This window comes from Saccopteryx bilineata, chromosome 3 (genome assembly GCF_036850765.1).
Source record: "Saccopteryx bilineata isolate mSacBil1 chromosome 3, mSacBil1_pri_phased_curated, whole genome shotgun sequence".
NCBI lineage: Eukaryota > Metazoa > Chordata > Mammalia > Chiroptera > Emballonuridae > Saccopteryx > Saccopteryx bilineata.
Window position 1 is genome coordinate 85,745,631 of NC_089492.1, and position 15,619 is coordinate 85,761,249.

The following is a 15,619-nucleotide window of genomic DNA, read 5'->3' on the forward strand; positions in this document are numbered from 1 at the left end:
CGTCTTTCTAGTAAAACAAAGTCATTTCTGGCTTCCAGGGCACCCAGAGGCAGCGGGAGGGACAAGCCACACAAATCTCATCAACCAGAGAGCACATCTGTGGGGAAGAGATCAGCACAGACCTGGAGTAAGAAAGGCCCACGGAGTTGGAATTTGGGCTGGTTCCTGAGGAAGGGGCGAGCTTGGCAGGTGGGTGGGAGGAGGATGAAGAAACTTCTAGCACAGCTTGAACAGAATGAGTGGTAGCTGTGTGTCTGCAGCACAGCGAGGAGACCCACCTAGACCCAGCAAGGAGTCCCTGCTCTGTATAGTCAGGGTTGAGTGATGGACCAGACCAAGAGGCTTGGATATAGATTCCAACAGAAATAGGAATTCATAACAAGAGGCACTGTTTGAACAAAGGTGGGATGAGCTATATAAGGCCATCTGCTCCTCCCGGGAGCTGAGACCTCTCCTCCCTCTAATATTAGCCCTTCCCAAGCTTTCCAAACTCCAGCCCTGAAAACTCCCTCAGGTATCTGGAGGGTTTTTTGGTTGGAAAAAGAGTATCATTTATAGAACCCATCCACTCCCTTCTAGAGCTTCTGTTACCCTTTGTGGGCTATTCAAACAAGTCTGAGATTTTTTTCCCACGAACTTAGGAGTCCGTTATGCACTGATTCCCACAGAACTCAGCCTCATCCTCAAGTGGAAGCGTGTTTGCTGCCAAGTGGCATGCACATTCTACTCAGTTGCTAAGTGGTGGGAGGTGTTTCTCCCTGATCCTGTCTTTGGCTCTCCTAATCATAACACAGCTCTACACTGACTACACTTTCCCCCTACAACCAGAAATGAGATCTTATTACATTGGGACATAAAAGAACTTATCAGCAAGAAAGAGAAACAGTCCTTTAAACAAAATATCTGAGCCTGTTCTACATTCAGATATTTCTGGGAAGTTCATAAGTTTCAGGTAATTATTAACCATAAAAAGTTTTGTGGGTTTTTTTTTTTAAGTTTTCTGGTCTCCTTTCCTCCTGAGACGCTTTAGAGATTTGACCTATTATTTTTTAAATCAACATAGCTCTAGTTTGTGCCAAGGACTGTTCTAGCACTTCACAAATATTAGCATTCCTTTTGCCTTTTACTTTTGGATGAACCCTTATTCTCCCCGTCCCCTCCCTGTGCAGAGAGACCCAACCTAACATGTTTGCTTATTATCATTGCAAAGCCGCCCCCCCCCCAACTACTCACTGTCTACCCTAGAGAAGAAAATGCCCTCAAAATAGGCAACCCACGTAGTGGAGCTCTGCCACCTTCATCCTATTCCTGCTGCTGATATAATGAGCGGTAGCCGTGAGCAAACCAGTGCACCTTAGGGCTTTAAGTTGAAAGGCTAGAGTTAGAAGTTTTCAGTGGAACAGTGGCAGGCATCTCTGATTCTATAACTATCTCACGAACTGTGGGAGACATTGCCTGGTGGAGGCGTGGAGCAGAGAAAGTGCCAGGATGACGTGAGTGCCTAGGGAAGACTCATCTGGAAGCAGCATCTGGAGAGATGGGGGATAAGAGCCACTCCACCACCAGGGAAGCCAATTAGGACATTGCACTAAATGCAGATAATGGGTAAAGTGGGTCTGCACTAACAGACAGGAATGTATGTTATAAAATTCTAAGGCTAGAAAAGAGCAAGAAAGGGCTCTTGTATGGGAACCTTGATGTTGGGAGAATGAGGTACCAGTGTAGATCAGAGAGCCAGTTTGAGGTAGGTAAAGATGGATTCTGTTTGGGCATGATATTGTCAGCAGCTGTGGGACAGCTACAGGGTCCTGATGGAGATAATGAGTTGGGGGATTGCAGCAAGGTTTGACAGAGAAAAATATATGATAGTTATATGTGATAACGTAAATGCCAAAGATCGGGGACTTTATTCACTAACATCTCCCAAGCATCTAGAATAGTATTGAGCATATAGTAAATGTTCAATAAACATTTGACTGACTCATCAGCATAAACAGCTTTGTGGTGATAAGATGGATACCAGATTACATGGGCTTAGTGAGGGAGGGACTGGTTTAGAGACCGGGGTCCCAAGAGGCAAGGGAAAAAGAGGTGTTGGGATTGGTCCTTGAAAGAGTCTAGAAAAGGCTGGAAAAGCTGTGATGAATTCACAGGAGATTAATGAAAGGATCACCATATTGGGCTCAAGGGGAAGCTAGACACTGAGTTTGTGGGGGTTGGGGAGGCTATGTCCAGGGCAGGGACTTGGGCAGGCATGTCATCTACCCTGTGGAACCCAAAAATAGTAATTTCTTCCTCCTTGAGAGGCCCCTAGTACTACAGATTTGCCCTAGGGAGTCAGCTTGTAAGGCACTGGCTCGCTGGCCCGTGGGTGGGAGCCTGGTGACTAAAAGAGCACTTGATGGGCTTTGTACTGACCATATGTCCATTTGTCCATCATCTTTCCATCCTAGAGTCAGTACTGAGCATTTACTTGGTGCCAGGCTGAGCTGGGTGCTGGCGAGGCAGCGAGGAAAGCAGTGCCTTCCCTCCAGGGCAGTCTGCCCCGCACCCCCATCTCTGCACCTCCTGGAAGTCCTGTGTGACAGTCCTGATTGAACCCTGCTCCTGTGCAGCAGGTTGGACTGGATGGAGGGGAACAGGGAGTCCATCTCTGGGCAGACTTCACGGTCAGGGAAAAGCAAGTTTGTTGTTGTAGGGTTTTAAACCTACTTATTTTGGTAAGCTTTAACTGTCTTTTATTTTCTGGGTTCCCTTCTGTTTCTCCCTAGGTGTTTGGCTATAGACCTTTTAAAATTTATAGCCTATTTTGATGGAGCCAAAGGAAACAAGAGAATGGAATTGAATGTGCAGACTGTTTGGGTCAGAGAGAAAGTCAGGCAATAAACCCTGGCACCAGATGCCATGGGCACAGCACCAAATGGGAGAGGAAAACTCAGAAGGGCTGTACCTGGAAACCCACCTACACAGTGTTTTCCTGTTCTATTCTGAGGTTTTACATTTTAAGAATGGAAATTGTGCTGTACCAGGAGCCTGCAGCCTTTTCCTTCGAGTGTAGCTCTAATCAGGGTAAGGGAGGCTGTTGATGGCTGCTCTTTCCTTCTGCCAAGAGTGATTCACCCACTTAGGAACTGACCAGAGAGCCTTCCAGAGGGCATGAGAGTTCGAGTGCTGGAGGAGAAGAGGCCATGAAATGTGCCCTTCCCAGGGTGGCTACCATGGCCTCTAGGCTGGTGTCCAGTGCGAAGGGCCAGCTCCAACCCAGAGGAGAACTGTCCTCTGAATGAACTTTGCAGAAGCCTGGTGGAAACTGCTTCCTGGGACTTCAGGATGCTGTAGCCAGGGGGCAGTGAGGGGCCGACAGATGCTGAAGGAGACAGGCACAGGCCCTGGCAACCCTGAGCCTTCCTTCCCACTCATTTCTCCCCACACTTTCTCTTCCCAGTCCTGGAAATAGGGTCTACTTCCCTGTGGGATTATTTTCTCAGCTGCATCAACAGCTTTAGGCTCTGCCCCACAGAGGCCTGGGAACTACCCAGCACCCCTGAAAAGTACTGACCAGGTGCTGGTGGAATGGTCCTGGGGCTCATGGCAGAGGCAGGGAGGTCAGGAAAGCTCCTGCAGTTGGAGGTCCTTCAACTATAATATAAAGGCAACTCCCTCCTTTCAGTGCTCCACAGAGGTGGGAGGATCTGCCAGGAAGAGGAGCAAAGGTTTTCCTGTCCTGACCCGGGTCCTGAGATTCCCTCCAAAGCCTTCTGGCTGCCTCTGCTTCTCCTTTGGCACAGGCCTCAGCGAGGGGCAGAGTGACGCTCCCCTCCAACAGTCTAGCTCAGGGCAGTCGGGATGGGCCCACAGCTCCTCCTTTAGACTGGCCTGTGCTGGAATCCCTGAGGGTCCCTGGAAGAAGATGGACATGGCTTCATCACCCTACCAGACAGATTGCTCCTCTGGCCTGCTGGGGCCTCAGTCCCCACCCCCTGGAAAGGAAGATATGTCTGTCCCCTGCCAGCTGGCCCAGCAGCGCCCCAGGTAAGCTGAGCAGTGAGGAAAGCCGGGCCTGTCCATCTGCCCCAATGTTCCCCAGGCCCAGTCTCTACAGCCTCCCATTCTGGTTTTTCTGACTGGCTCCATGGTCTCCCACCTCCTGTGAACACACCTACAACTTCTCTCAGGGTGCAGTTCTGTCTGCCTTCCTCATCCTTCTCTGGCTCTCCCTTTGCTCTGGCCCCTCTGCCTCTGCTCTCGCCTCCCCTGGTTAACCAGCTGTGTAACAAGCTGCCAGGGCTGGGCTGATGGATGATGGGCCTTTCCCACTCTGCTCTTCCTCCGCTTCCACTTCCTTCCCCACTGCATGCCAGCCCCTCCTCCTCACCTCTCCCTGCACATATTTTATCATCAGGGAGGGCTCCAGGGGGGAGAGGGCCTCTGGACAAGCCAGGGAGGTGGGCTGGGGAGATAACGGGTGTGCAGGCAGCTCCTGCAGATAAGGGTTTCTGTACTCTCTCGGGGATGCTGTATGAATGAAAGAAAATGCTCTGATCCCCTTGTCCTTCCCTGTCCCCAACAGAGTTGTGGGGGAGCTGGGCAGAAAGGCACGGCATGGAAGAACTGCTGGAGAGTTAGAGCCGCCAGAACTGAGTTTGAATTTCAACTCTGACAGTATTAGCAGCATGATCTTGGGCAGGTAAGCTTCAGTTTCTCCATATAGAAAGGGCAGATAATATCTTTCTCAGTGCCTTCCATTAAGTGTTAGCTCAATAAATACTGGCTCCTGTCCCTATTGTCAGGGTGCTGGGCCCCCCTGTTCCCCTGACATCTCTCCCCTGTAACCGGGATTCCGCCCAGATACTAACCCTTTCCTACAGGCCCTCTATCAACCAGGCACATTCACACCCACAATGTCATATAGTCCCTCTCTTTCCAATTAGGGGAGCTGGAAGGCAGAGGCTAACAGTGACCAGGCTATCAGTGGAGGGCTGAGGCAGAGCCGGGGAGCCCGAGTCCAGAGCCCCGGGACCCGCGTGCCAGCAGCAGCAGGTTGCTGAGAAAGGAGCCAAGAGACTCAGCTGGGCCAGAGCTTCAAAGGGACCTGAGTGGGAGTGAGCCCGCTGGGCTCCTGCCTCTCTCCCCTGGCTTCCTCTCCCTCATCTTGCAGCGGGTGGGTGGGGCAGAGATGGATCCCATGCTTTGTGAGGTCTCTTCTGCCCGGAGCAGCCTGTTCCCTCCCCTGCAGAGGGACTCAGCACTGTGCATACAGGGCGGGTCTGCAGCCTAAGGCTCTTCATAAAGTGAACATCTAGTCCTCATTTTTCCCACCCTCCATTTCCTCCCTGTCCCCTACCCCATCGCTTGGGGCCTGTAATCAATGAGACGTAAAATGAGAAAGTATCAGGAACTAGCAGAGCATGGAGTGCAGCTGGGGCAGCCTCCACGCTCCCGGTGGGATGGACTGCCAGCCTGTCTGTCACCTTGGCCCAGCCTCCTACATCCACTCGGGCCAGCAGGCCAGCAGTGACTCACCCAGCCTGGACCCAGGCCCCAGCTACAGACCAGAGTGGGGAGGCCTGTTTCTAACCAGTCCAAAGGCCTCATAACGAGATCTATGTGTATCGTCAGGGAAAGATGCTGCCAGAATGCATGGCTGAGTCGTAAGAGCAGGTTACATGATAAAATGATGCCTCTTATGCTATCTAGAAGTGTTAGTACACTTATCAAGTATGGGCAGGGAGACTCCAGACTGGGAATAGCAGCTATCTCTGGGAGTAGGATATAGGGGAAACGTTCACTTTCTACTTTATACACATTTCCTTTGTTGAACCCTTAAAACAAGCATATATTTACAATATGCTTTAGTAATAAAAAGGAGACAACTTCATAAAGATATTTTCATTGTGGGGCAAAGCCTTGCAGAAATATGCATGAGCTAATAAAAAATACTCAGTGTCTTTGCCTCAGGTTGGAATTTTATCAGCCTAGGGTAGGAAGGCCAGTGAACTCCCACTGATCCAAACCACTAGGTCTAAAATCAGAGCAGTCTGATTTTTAAAAAGCAAAAATCAACAATCCCTCAATGAGTTTGTAAGATCAAACCTGTCAAAATATATGACTCTTAAGGCAAAAGGGGAATAACTATAAAGAGGTCCTTGGTGTCCGCAGCCCAAACCTGGACTCATAGTTGGGGCAGGCAGGTCTGAGGCCTTCCCCTGGTATCCCACAGCTTGAGAACCGAGCCCACATCAGCACTGTGGTCCAAACTCCCCCCCAAAGGGACGTAGCTTCCTTCCCTCTGACCAGCCCAAGGCCACATAGACTGTGGCAGGCTTTAGGAATAACTCTCCAGAAACCCTTGGCAGCTTGCCTTCCAGCTTTCTCTGGCAGCCAAGCCCAGGGCACAGGGGGTCTGTCCCTGAACCAAGGACCCAGGCTCCAGCGCGCTGTGAATAGGGCAAGATGGTTAAGAGCCTGGCAGGTTTAGCCTCCATCACTGGAATGTTTATTTGATGATGGAGAGGGTGGAGGGGCTGGGAAAGGGCTGGAGAGCTGTGGAAGGTCACTTGGACTACAGGATTCTGTCAGTGCTCAGATGACTGATTCTGTTTCCCCTTCCTGGGAGTCAGCACAGGAGCGGAAAGATGCAGTGAGACACAAGTTTATTGGTGGAGCTGTAGCAGCGTCCTCCCTCTCTCTGGGATAGCTGAGGGCACAGCACCAACAGAGGGATGAACAAAGACCCCCCCAAACGAACACATGGATGGTGCAGACTCATAGAGACCATAGCACAGCACACAGGCACAGAGACACACAGGCCACAGCACCAAGAAACACACACACATATACACACATATACACAAAACCACAGGGCCAGAACACACGGACAAAGTGCAAGTTTTGGGGCTCCTGCATAGACAGAGCGAGGGCCACGTGGGGAGGGGCCCCTGCTGACCTCCCCCAGGCATAGGCACGACAGCACACAGACAGGCAGATGCCCCAGCCAGCCAGCCTGCCACACAGACAAATGAATTGCACAGAAAGGATGCTCGCGGTTCCCCAGACTGGGGGGAACCAGGACCACAGGACTTCCACCCCCAGTCCCCACTGTACTGATTCCCTGTTCAGCCCAACTCCCACCCCATTCTCCCCCACCCCCATACTTTGGTTTTGCCCACTGGGGCTGGGGGCTGGGGAGTTGGCAGGTGGAAGGAGGGAGAGGGAAAGAGGAAGGGGTAAGGGCCAAGCTCTGTCCCTTCTCTGTGAGCAGGGAGGCAGCTGCTGAGAGTCCAGGGTCGAGCCAGGGCCTGGCAGTGGGGTGAGGGCAGGGCCGGCTCAGGCTCGGGGAGGCTCCTGGCAGCGCAGGCACTGGGCCATCTCAGGCTGGTACTGCTCGACCTGCAGGGTAGAGCTGGAGAATCCAAACCGGGAGCGGAGCCGGGATGTGGCTTCGGCCAGGACAGCTTCTGGGTCTGCTGTGGAGTCTGTGGGGGAGTGATAAGAGGCGGCAGGTTCCCAGGGGAGTCGGGAACCAGGCTGGGACCCAGATAAGGACCAGTGAGGGGGACCCAGGGGCTTGCACAGCATTAAAGCCAGGCTTTGAGGGGAGCTTTATTTGCTTTCTGTGTTGTATGAAAAGCATAACAATGTCAAAGAAAGGGTTGAGAGACTCACCCCGAATCGACCATGCTAACACTAAATTGTTCTTACTTTTCTATTCTCCTCTGCCCTTTGAGTATCAGCACACAGTTGTATTTCAGCAGCCAGGCCACCCAATTTCCCAGGACAACCCAGATGTTAAATATTCTGCCCCACTGTCCCTCTAGAGCTATCATCAAATATCCCACAAAGTATAATATTTTTGGCATCTAAATTACATGTCTCTGATTGCTTCTTGCATCTGGAAGAAACTCAAAAATCCTTTGTCAGCTTGAGTCACCGTATATATTTTTAATAGTTGAGTCATAATGTAGATATAATTTTATATTCAGCTTTTTCCTCTTAGCATTATACCATAAACAGTTTCCCTAGTTGCCACACAGTCTTCATAATCATCCTTTTTAGTAGTTATGTGGCAACCCCCTGAGTGGAGGTACTGGAGTCTACCTACCCATGTCCCATCCCTAGTCCCCATCCCACGTGGATAGCAGTGATCTAGTAAGGGGCTACTGGTCCCCTGGACTACCTTAGAGAGTAAAGCCTCCCCGCAGGACACCCTCCAACATGCACATGTATGTGAGAGACAGGGACAGGGAGATGGAGAGAGACAGAGAGACTGAAGCAATCCCAATATTTCAGATTATCTTCCTACGTTTGGAGGGGAGTGGAGGGAAGGCGTGTTTCTAGGAGTAACTGGCTGGGCCCTATGTGGACTCACCGATGGCCAGATGTGCAGAGGCAACGTGGTAAGTGAGCGTCAGGGACCACAGGTGTAGCTCATGAGTGGACCGGACTCCTGGCACTGACAACAGTGTGTCTCTCACCGGCTCAAACCCTATATTTCGGGGGGTACCTGCAAGCAGCACCCACCAAGCCTTACTTCTGGAGCTGCTCATGCCCAGAGGCAGCCACCAGACTCCACCCACCCCATCCTGTATCCGCTCACCCTGTTGACCCCCACAATTCACCCTGTGTCTGAATCCTCCTTCCAGCAACTGGCCTCATGGCCCCAGCCTTTTCCCGGACTTATTAGAGAAAAGAGGTGCCGGTGCCAGAGCAAGGTCAGATGGGGCCCAAGGGGTGGGGAACAGTGGGGTCTGATTCACCTTCCATGAGGACACGGAGAACATCTCGGAGGGTGGGAGCCGTGGACCCGAGGGCAAAAATAGAGAAGAGGAAGGTGCTGATGGGGTCAGCTGCCTTGCACTGAGGCTGAAGAGAGAGAGACCCGTAAGCCTGGAACCAGGAACGTTTCAGAGGAAGATCTAGGGGTATCCTGCACACACAGGACCTAGCAAGCCCCTGAGAGCCCTGCTTAGGAAAGGGAACCATGACCCTAGGCCGGAGCCCTGGGGAGCTAGGAGCTGGAGTGGGGGAGGGAGGCTGGGGGTCCCGGGAAGGAGGGGAATGGAGAAGTGGGGGAGGAAAGCTGGGGCAGGCCTGATGGACGGTACCTTGAAGTAGATGAGGATGGAGGCGACCAGCACCCCAAGGCTCTGCAGGAGATCCCCCAGCACATGCACAAAGGCCGCCCGGACGCTGGTGTTCCCCAGGGGCAGGGACTCCCCAGGCCCCTCCTCCAGCGGTGCATACTCAGCCCCCCTAGACCCATGGCTGTGGGGGGGCCCGGCCTGGTGCAGCACAAAGGCCATTCTGAGGGGGAAGCAGAGCAGCTCAGCACAGGGGGCCTGCTCCCAGCCTCCTCTGCCTGTTGCCACACCACCTCCTCTCCTCCCACAGCACCCTTCTCCCCCTATTCTCTCCCGTTTTCTCAGCCCCAGGAAGAAAACAAAGAGTACAGCCTGGGGGCAAGACTACAGCATATGGTGCCAGATATTTGGATGCAAGTGCTAGTCCTGCTACCTAAACAGCTATGTGGCCTGGGCAAGCCACCTGGTCACGTCTTGGATCTAATTCATTAACTGTATATAGGGGCAATACAACCCACCTCAGGGAGCAGTTGTAAGCTTTAAATGAGAGAATACTGATAAAGTCCCCAACAAGAGCGGCTGCTACACAGTGGGCCCTTAACAAGTGTCTGTTGACTCTGAATTTTAGGTATCTATCCCAGTCCCTTCTCAGGCATTCCCAGGGCAGATTGCTGAGAACTGCGTGTTTGTGTCACCTGTCGGTGAGGGGAGGGCCAGCTCTCCCGGCCTGGAGGAGGACCCCTTGCCCTGAGCCCCACAAGGTGCCTGCTCCATACTGGAACGTACAGCAGATTGGCACAAACTGCGATGCTGGCGGTCAGCAGCATGGCGCCCCCCTCAATGTGGTAGTCGCTGTGCAGCAGGCGGATGAAGGCCAGGTACAGGAGGATGCCAGTGACCATCCAGAGGGAGACCACAGAGGCCAGAGCCCCCAGAGTCTCTGCAGGCGGAGACAAGCTATCAGAGTCCTGCCCTGGACCCTGAGCGGTACCATCTGGCAAGACTGGAGGGTCACCAGCTCATGCAGGAGCCTTACCTGAGCGGTGCCAGCCGAAGGTCATGGTGCGGGTGGCTGGACGGGTAGAGAGCCAAAGGGAGAAGAGGCTGCCCATCATGCTGCCCACGTCCGCCAGCAGGTGGGCTGCATCGGTCATAATGGCCAGGCTGTGTGCCAGATACCCACCTGCAAGGGTAAAGCAGCACGCGGTCTGGCTCCATGTTCAGGGCAGTGCATGGGCATGGAAATGGGATTGGGAGGCAGGCACCAAAATGTGAACTGTGATTTTCTCTGGTGATGGGATTACAGATAGTTTTTATTTTCTTCTTTTCACTCATCCATATTTTCTAGTTTTCCTACAGTGACGTATTTTAGTAAGAAAATAGGGCTTTTAAAAGAGTAGTTAACACAGAAGTCACCCGGGACCTCGCCCTGAATTTCTCCTGGTGCTATCTCTCGCTCTCTCCCACGTCTGGAGCTCTGGGCACCCAACTCCCACGCCCCAGCCATCCCTACCTTCTTTGCATCGCCACCCAGAAACACCCCAGGACTGTGAGGGGAGAGTGGCTTAGGCGCTGTCAGGGGGACGGCACTGGAGGAGCAGCTCTCCAACTCACCGACCACCTCCCCGGCCATGAAGATGCAGCACACAGCGCAGGCGGCGCACAGCTGCCTCTGCGCCTGCAGCCTCTCCGGGGTGAGCCCCGGCTGTGGCAGGGGGTCGCTGTGGCAGTGGTGGGCGGGCATCTCCACAGGTTTGTGCTCCTCGGGGAGGGGCTCTGTGGGCTCTGTGAAGAGACTGAGGCGGGCAACATGGTTCTCCTGGGGCCTGGCCTACCGGCTGACCTGCTCCTCACGCTCAGATCCTGGATCCTACAGACTCGGCTTCATCAGGTGTGGCCTATCTCCCACTCCCACTCTGGTCAAACCCGGGGCCTTGTGGGCAAAGGACCAACGAGAGATGGGGCCTAAACGAACACTCAGATCCCAGCCTTCCTTTTCTTTTCATACACAGTTCATGGCTGGAAAGCACCTTACAGACGGCCCAGTCTACTACCTTATTAATGAAACTAGAAGTACAAGGCGTGCATCTATTTGACAGACCAGAAGCAGTTTCTGTCTGCTCCTAAGGTTCCAGTGCAGAAGCAAGGAAAAAGGGTCCTCAGCTTTCTAGCTAATTGCGGCAGCCAAGCTTGAGCATGGTGACAAAGCATGGAGTTTTATATTTTCTTTATGTTTATTTTATCGGTTTGAGAGAGAGAAAGGGAAAGAGCAAGAGAGAGACAGGAGCATCGATCTGACCAGGGATCAAACTGGCAACCTCTGCACTTCCAGACAATGCTCTAACCAACTGAGCTATCCAGCCAGGACCAAAAACATGGAGTTTTTAGAACTCAAATTACCTGTAAACAGGTAATTTTACTCCAAAACAGGCCTGTTTTACTCTAAAAAGGAATCTAAAACATGAGTTTACAAGAGAAGTGTTGAAAAATTATTTCCCTATACCCTTGCCTTCTGATTGATCCCACTTTTAAAAGCGTTAGAGTGGCCTGGCCTGTGGTGGTACAGTGGATAGAACATCAACCTGGAACACTGAGGTCGCAGGTTCGAAACCCTGGGCTTGCCTGGTCAAGGCACATATGATAAGCAATCAATGAACAACTAAAGTAAAGCAACTGTGAGCTTATACTTCTCATTCCATCCCCCTTCTCTCTCTGTAAAATCAATAAATACAATAAAAAAAAAGCTCTAGAATGAAAACTAATTAAAAGCAAGTCAGTGATTCAAAAAAAGAAGTAGAAATATGAGGCACAGAGAGGGAAAGGACTTATTGGGGCCACACAGCTAGTTAGTGGTAGAGTTGAGACTAGCTTCCAACCAAATAAGCTCGTTATGATAGGCACTATTAGGCATACAAAATGAACAAATCATCAAACAAAATCCTTCCTGGTCTCTGCGAGCTTCTGGTGGACAAGACAAATTGTATAAGCAGAAGGTCCCTTACAGCAGTGAAAGTGCCATTAGGGCTCAGATAGAGGGAAACATTGATTCCAATGAGGAAGTCGGAAAAACTGAAGAAGGCCCCGTGAGAAGGGCCTTAAAGGGTGGGGAGGATGTTGATAAAGACGGAGTGAGCATACCAGGCAGCGGCAATATGAAGGGAAGGTGGTGTGAAAGTGAAAGTGGGCGGCAGGACTGGACACCTGATCCTGGCCTCAGTGCCTCCCTCCTAGACCTGCCTCCTGTGCCCCCACTCCCAGATCCCTCACCTTCCGTCTAGACATGCGGCCGAAGTGTGGCTCTTTAAGAGAGGAGTGGAATGTTGAGACCCAAAAAGTCTGAGGAATAATGGCCAGATTCCAGAGCCGGGTTGTCACGGAGAGGATGGTGTTGCAGACTGCTGTGGTTGGAAATGGCAGTGCTGAGAACACAGGCTTTGGAGTGACTGAGGTCACTCATTAGCTGGATCTCAGTCTGACCATAAGCACCCAGCAGAGGCCACTTTAACTGCACAGGGCCATAGGCTTCCCTTGGCAAATGAATGGGGCTGAGGGCCTCGTCCGGGGATGCTCAGGCTGACTGAGTTTTAGGTCCCTGCTGGCCCAATTCTCACCCCCATTACTACCCAACCTGAACCCCAGGAAGGATAAGGACCTTCCACAGAATAAAGGACCTAAGAAGAAAAATACAGTCCTAGAAATAAGGAAGTGTGACAAGAATGCCTGTGAGTGAACATGAAGGCTCCAGATAGAAGCGTGGTCACAGCAGTCAAGTGGGGAAGGGTGCCTTGGGCCTTTTGACTGCCAAGTGAGTGGATTGAGGTATGAGGTAAGTGGGGGGACCCTTGGTGCTTGAAGGGAAAAATCAAATGTTGGTGGGTAGGTTAATTTATTGGAATTCCCTTCCAAGACTTAGAATCTAGATGTGTATGATTCTAGGTGTGTTTCCAGAGGAGGTAGGCAGACAAGGGTGTCTTTGAAATCCATCCTCATTTTTTTTTTAATTTTATTGATTTGAGAGAGAGAAACACCGATTTGTTGTTCCACTTATCTATGCATTCATCGGTTGAATCCTGCATGTGCCCCGACCCAGGATCAAACCTGCAACTTTGGCCTACCAGGATGACACTCTAACCAACTGAGCTAGCTGTTCAGGGCCCATCCTCATTCTTAAATGAAGTGCCAGGCAGTGTACACATGCTGAAGCCCAGTCGAGCAGGAGAGGCAGATGTGTCACAAATGACTTACTATGCAAGGAGAGGCCAGGTCCAGCAGGGTTATAAACAAAGGACTTTGGAGCACAGGAAAGGGAGAGACCAACTCTAATGAGGTGAGGAGAACTCCGCAGAGGGAGAGATGTAGATGAGACCTAGGTGATTGACAAAAGGGAATCCAGACCCTTGGAATGACAATGACAAGATATTCAGGTTGGTGTTTAAGTGAGGAGCCAGGGGTAGGGCTAAAGAGAAAAGTGATGAACTCTAAGGAATATAAAGGGGGATACACTGATTGATTTCCTGAGCCCTGAGATGACTTTGCTGATGGACTAATCTGAGAGGAAGAGAGGAGAGGAGATGGAGGGGTCCACAACAGACCAAGCCAGTGGCGCCCTGCACAGAATTTGAGAGGAGGGGCATGTAGGTATGGTAGAGCCTTTTGGGAAAATACTGCAGGATTCGGTGACTAATGGTCATATGAGAATGAAGCACTCTGAAGAGCAGAGGTTGAGCGGCTTTGGGGCGGTGGGTAAGATGCCTTTCCTGCACCACCCTGCACAGTGCTGTCATCAAGGAAGCCACTCATCAACAGGCTGCTCCCTTTTGTTCTGCAGCAACCGGGCCCTAAAGAACGTCATTGTTCTGGTGTGGGTGTATGGGGAAGGGGTGTCCATGCAGTTTAGAGAGAAGGGAAGGCAGTTTTTGCCCCCTAGCCCTCTGAAACCCCCAACAAACAACAAACAATATTGAGTGGGGTAGAGAGATGTAGGGAGCGCAGATGATCTGAAGCACAGTCAAAAGGGTATGTGAAGAGATGCCAGGGCCACGGCTGGAGCCCCTCACAGCTGCCCATGTCCGCAGTACACCGCAGGAAGGAATCCAATGAGAACTCTCTCCTCCTGCTCACCCACTCCCTCACCCAACAAGGTGTATAGCCCCCAACCCAGAGAAGGATCCAGAAACACACCGAGGAACCATATCAGAGACAAAGGGAGAGGGGCTGGGAGGGAAACAGGAAGATTGGGGAAGAAGAGAAAAGAGATAAACGGACGGTCAGCCTACAGACAAAATGGCCAGCGAAGGTAGGCAAAGAGGGCCTGGCTCGGCCGCTCCGAAAGACAGGGCGGACTGAGCCCGCCGGCGCTGCGGGGGAAGCCGGCGGGACGCGGAGGCGGTTCTGTGGCCGCCCCCGGCCCGCTGTCCTGGCCGCTCCGAGCGCCTCATTTCACACCTCGCCGCCCCCGGCCCCGTCTGTGCGGCGCCGGGAATACCCCTTGCCGCCCAGACCGCACCTGCTCCTTGCTTGTCGCCCCCTCGCTTCCTCGTGCGTGCCCGCCCGCCCCCCAGGGGCCTGGAAGACCTGCCGAGGAGTCCGGGCCCATCCTGGGTCCGGGCGCTCACAGCTGGCCACGGCTGGAGGGGACGCCCTGAGCCCGAGCGCGCGGAGGAAGGGGCTGGGGGCCTGCAGATGGGGCTCCGAAGCCTCGGCAGAGAGGCGCTCCCACCGCCAGAGCCCGGAGCACTGCAAACATCGGGGCACCTGGCGCGGACTCCGGTCCGACGGAGGGCGGTCGCTACTCGGGAAGCCAAACGCGGCGGGGGCGCAGAGGGGTCCAGAGCCTTGGGGGGCGGGCCCGGGAGCCGTTTCGCGGGAACCGGAGAACGAGGGTGGCTGGGAGGAGGCGGAACGGGCTGTTGAGCGGCGGGGGGTCGGGGCAGGCCGGGGTCTCGGTGTAGCCGCAGAACAGGGCTCCGCGCGCCACCAAACCGAGGGAGTCGCGGTGCACGGGGGTATCCGGCCCGGGCCACGCCGAGGGGGACAACGAAATAGACGGAAGGCAGGAGGGTGGCGCTCCCCGGCCGAGGGCTGACCCAGGTCTGTCCTACCTCTTCAAACGCAGGCCACCACCGGTGTCGCCGCGGTCCCGGGGGCTCACCAGGCGGGTAGTCTCCGAGCCCCCCGTGGCGGGAGAGGGCTCCATGTCCTCGCGGCCCCGACCGTCTAGGCCCCACCGAGGAAGGGAGAGGCCGGGCCGGCTCCGTGCCAAGCCGAAGCGGCCAGCCAACCCCCGGACTTCCCGCAAGGTAGTGGGGCCACCAGAGTGGATGGAACTGCGGCGACAGTGGCGCTGGGAGTCCGAACTGCAGATCCCGCGGCTGTGGGAGCCCCGCCCCGCGTGGGGGCAAGCTCCTCAAGCCCCGCCCCCAGGCTCCCCAGCCTCTCCCTCACGCCAAGGTCCCGCCCCCGTAGCCCCCCCCCCCCCCCCGCCCACAGTCAAAGCCCCTTTGACTAGCGCCTGAGCCAGGTGGGGGCGGTGGAAGCCC

The 15,619-nt window shown here is 53.5% G+C and overlaps 1 protein-coding gene across 1 annotated transcript; it reads right to left on the bottom strand.

The window, feature by feature from the left end:
• Positions 1 to 6,646: 6,646 nt before the first annotated feature.
• SLC30A3 (solute carrier family 30 member 3) lies at positions 6,647 to 15,443 on the bottom strand. Its single transcript, XM_066264716.1, has 8 exons — positions 15,182 to 15,443; positions 10,695 to 10,876; positions 10,117 to 10,263; positions 9,867 to 10,020; positions 9,105 to 9,303; positions 8,757 to 8,862; positions 8,369 to 8,503; positions 6,647 to 7,475 (listed from the first exon to the last, which is right to left on the bottom strand). The coding sequence occupies exons 1-8, from the start codon at positions 15,274 to 15,276 to the stop codon at positions 7,327 to 7,329; spliced, it is 1,167 nt and encodes a 388-aa protein (XP_066120813.1). The 5' UTR covers positions 15,277 to 15,443; the 3' UTR covers positions 6,647 to 7,326.
• Positions 15,444 to 15,619: the final 176 nt, after the last annotated feature.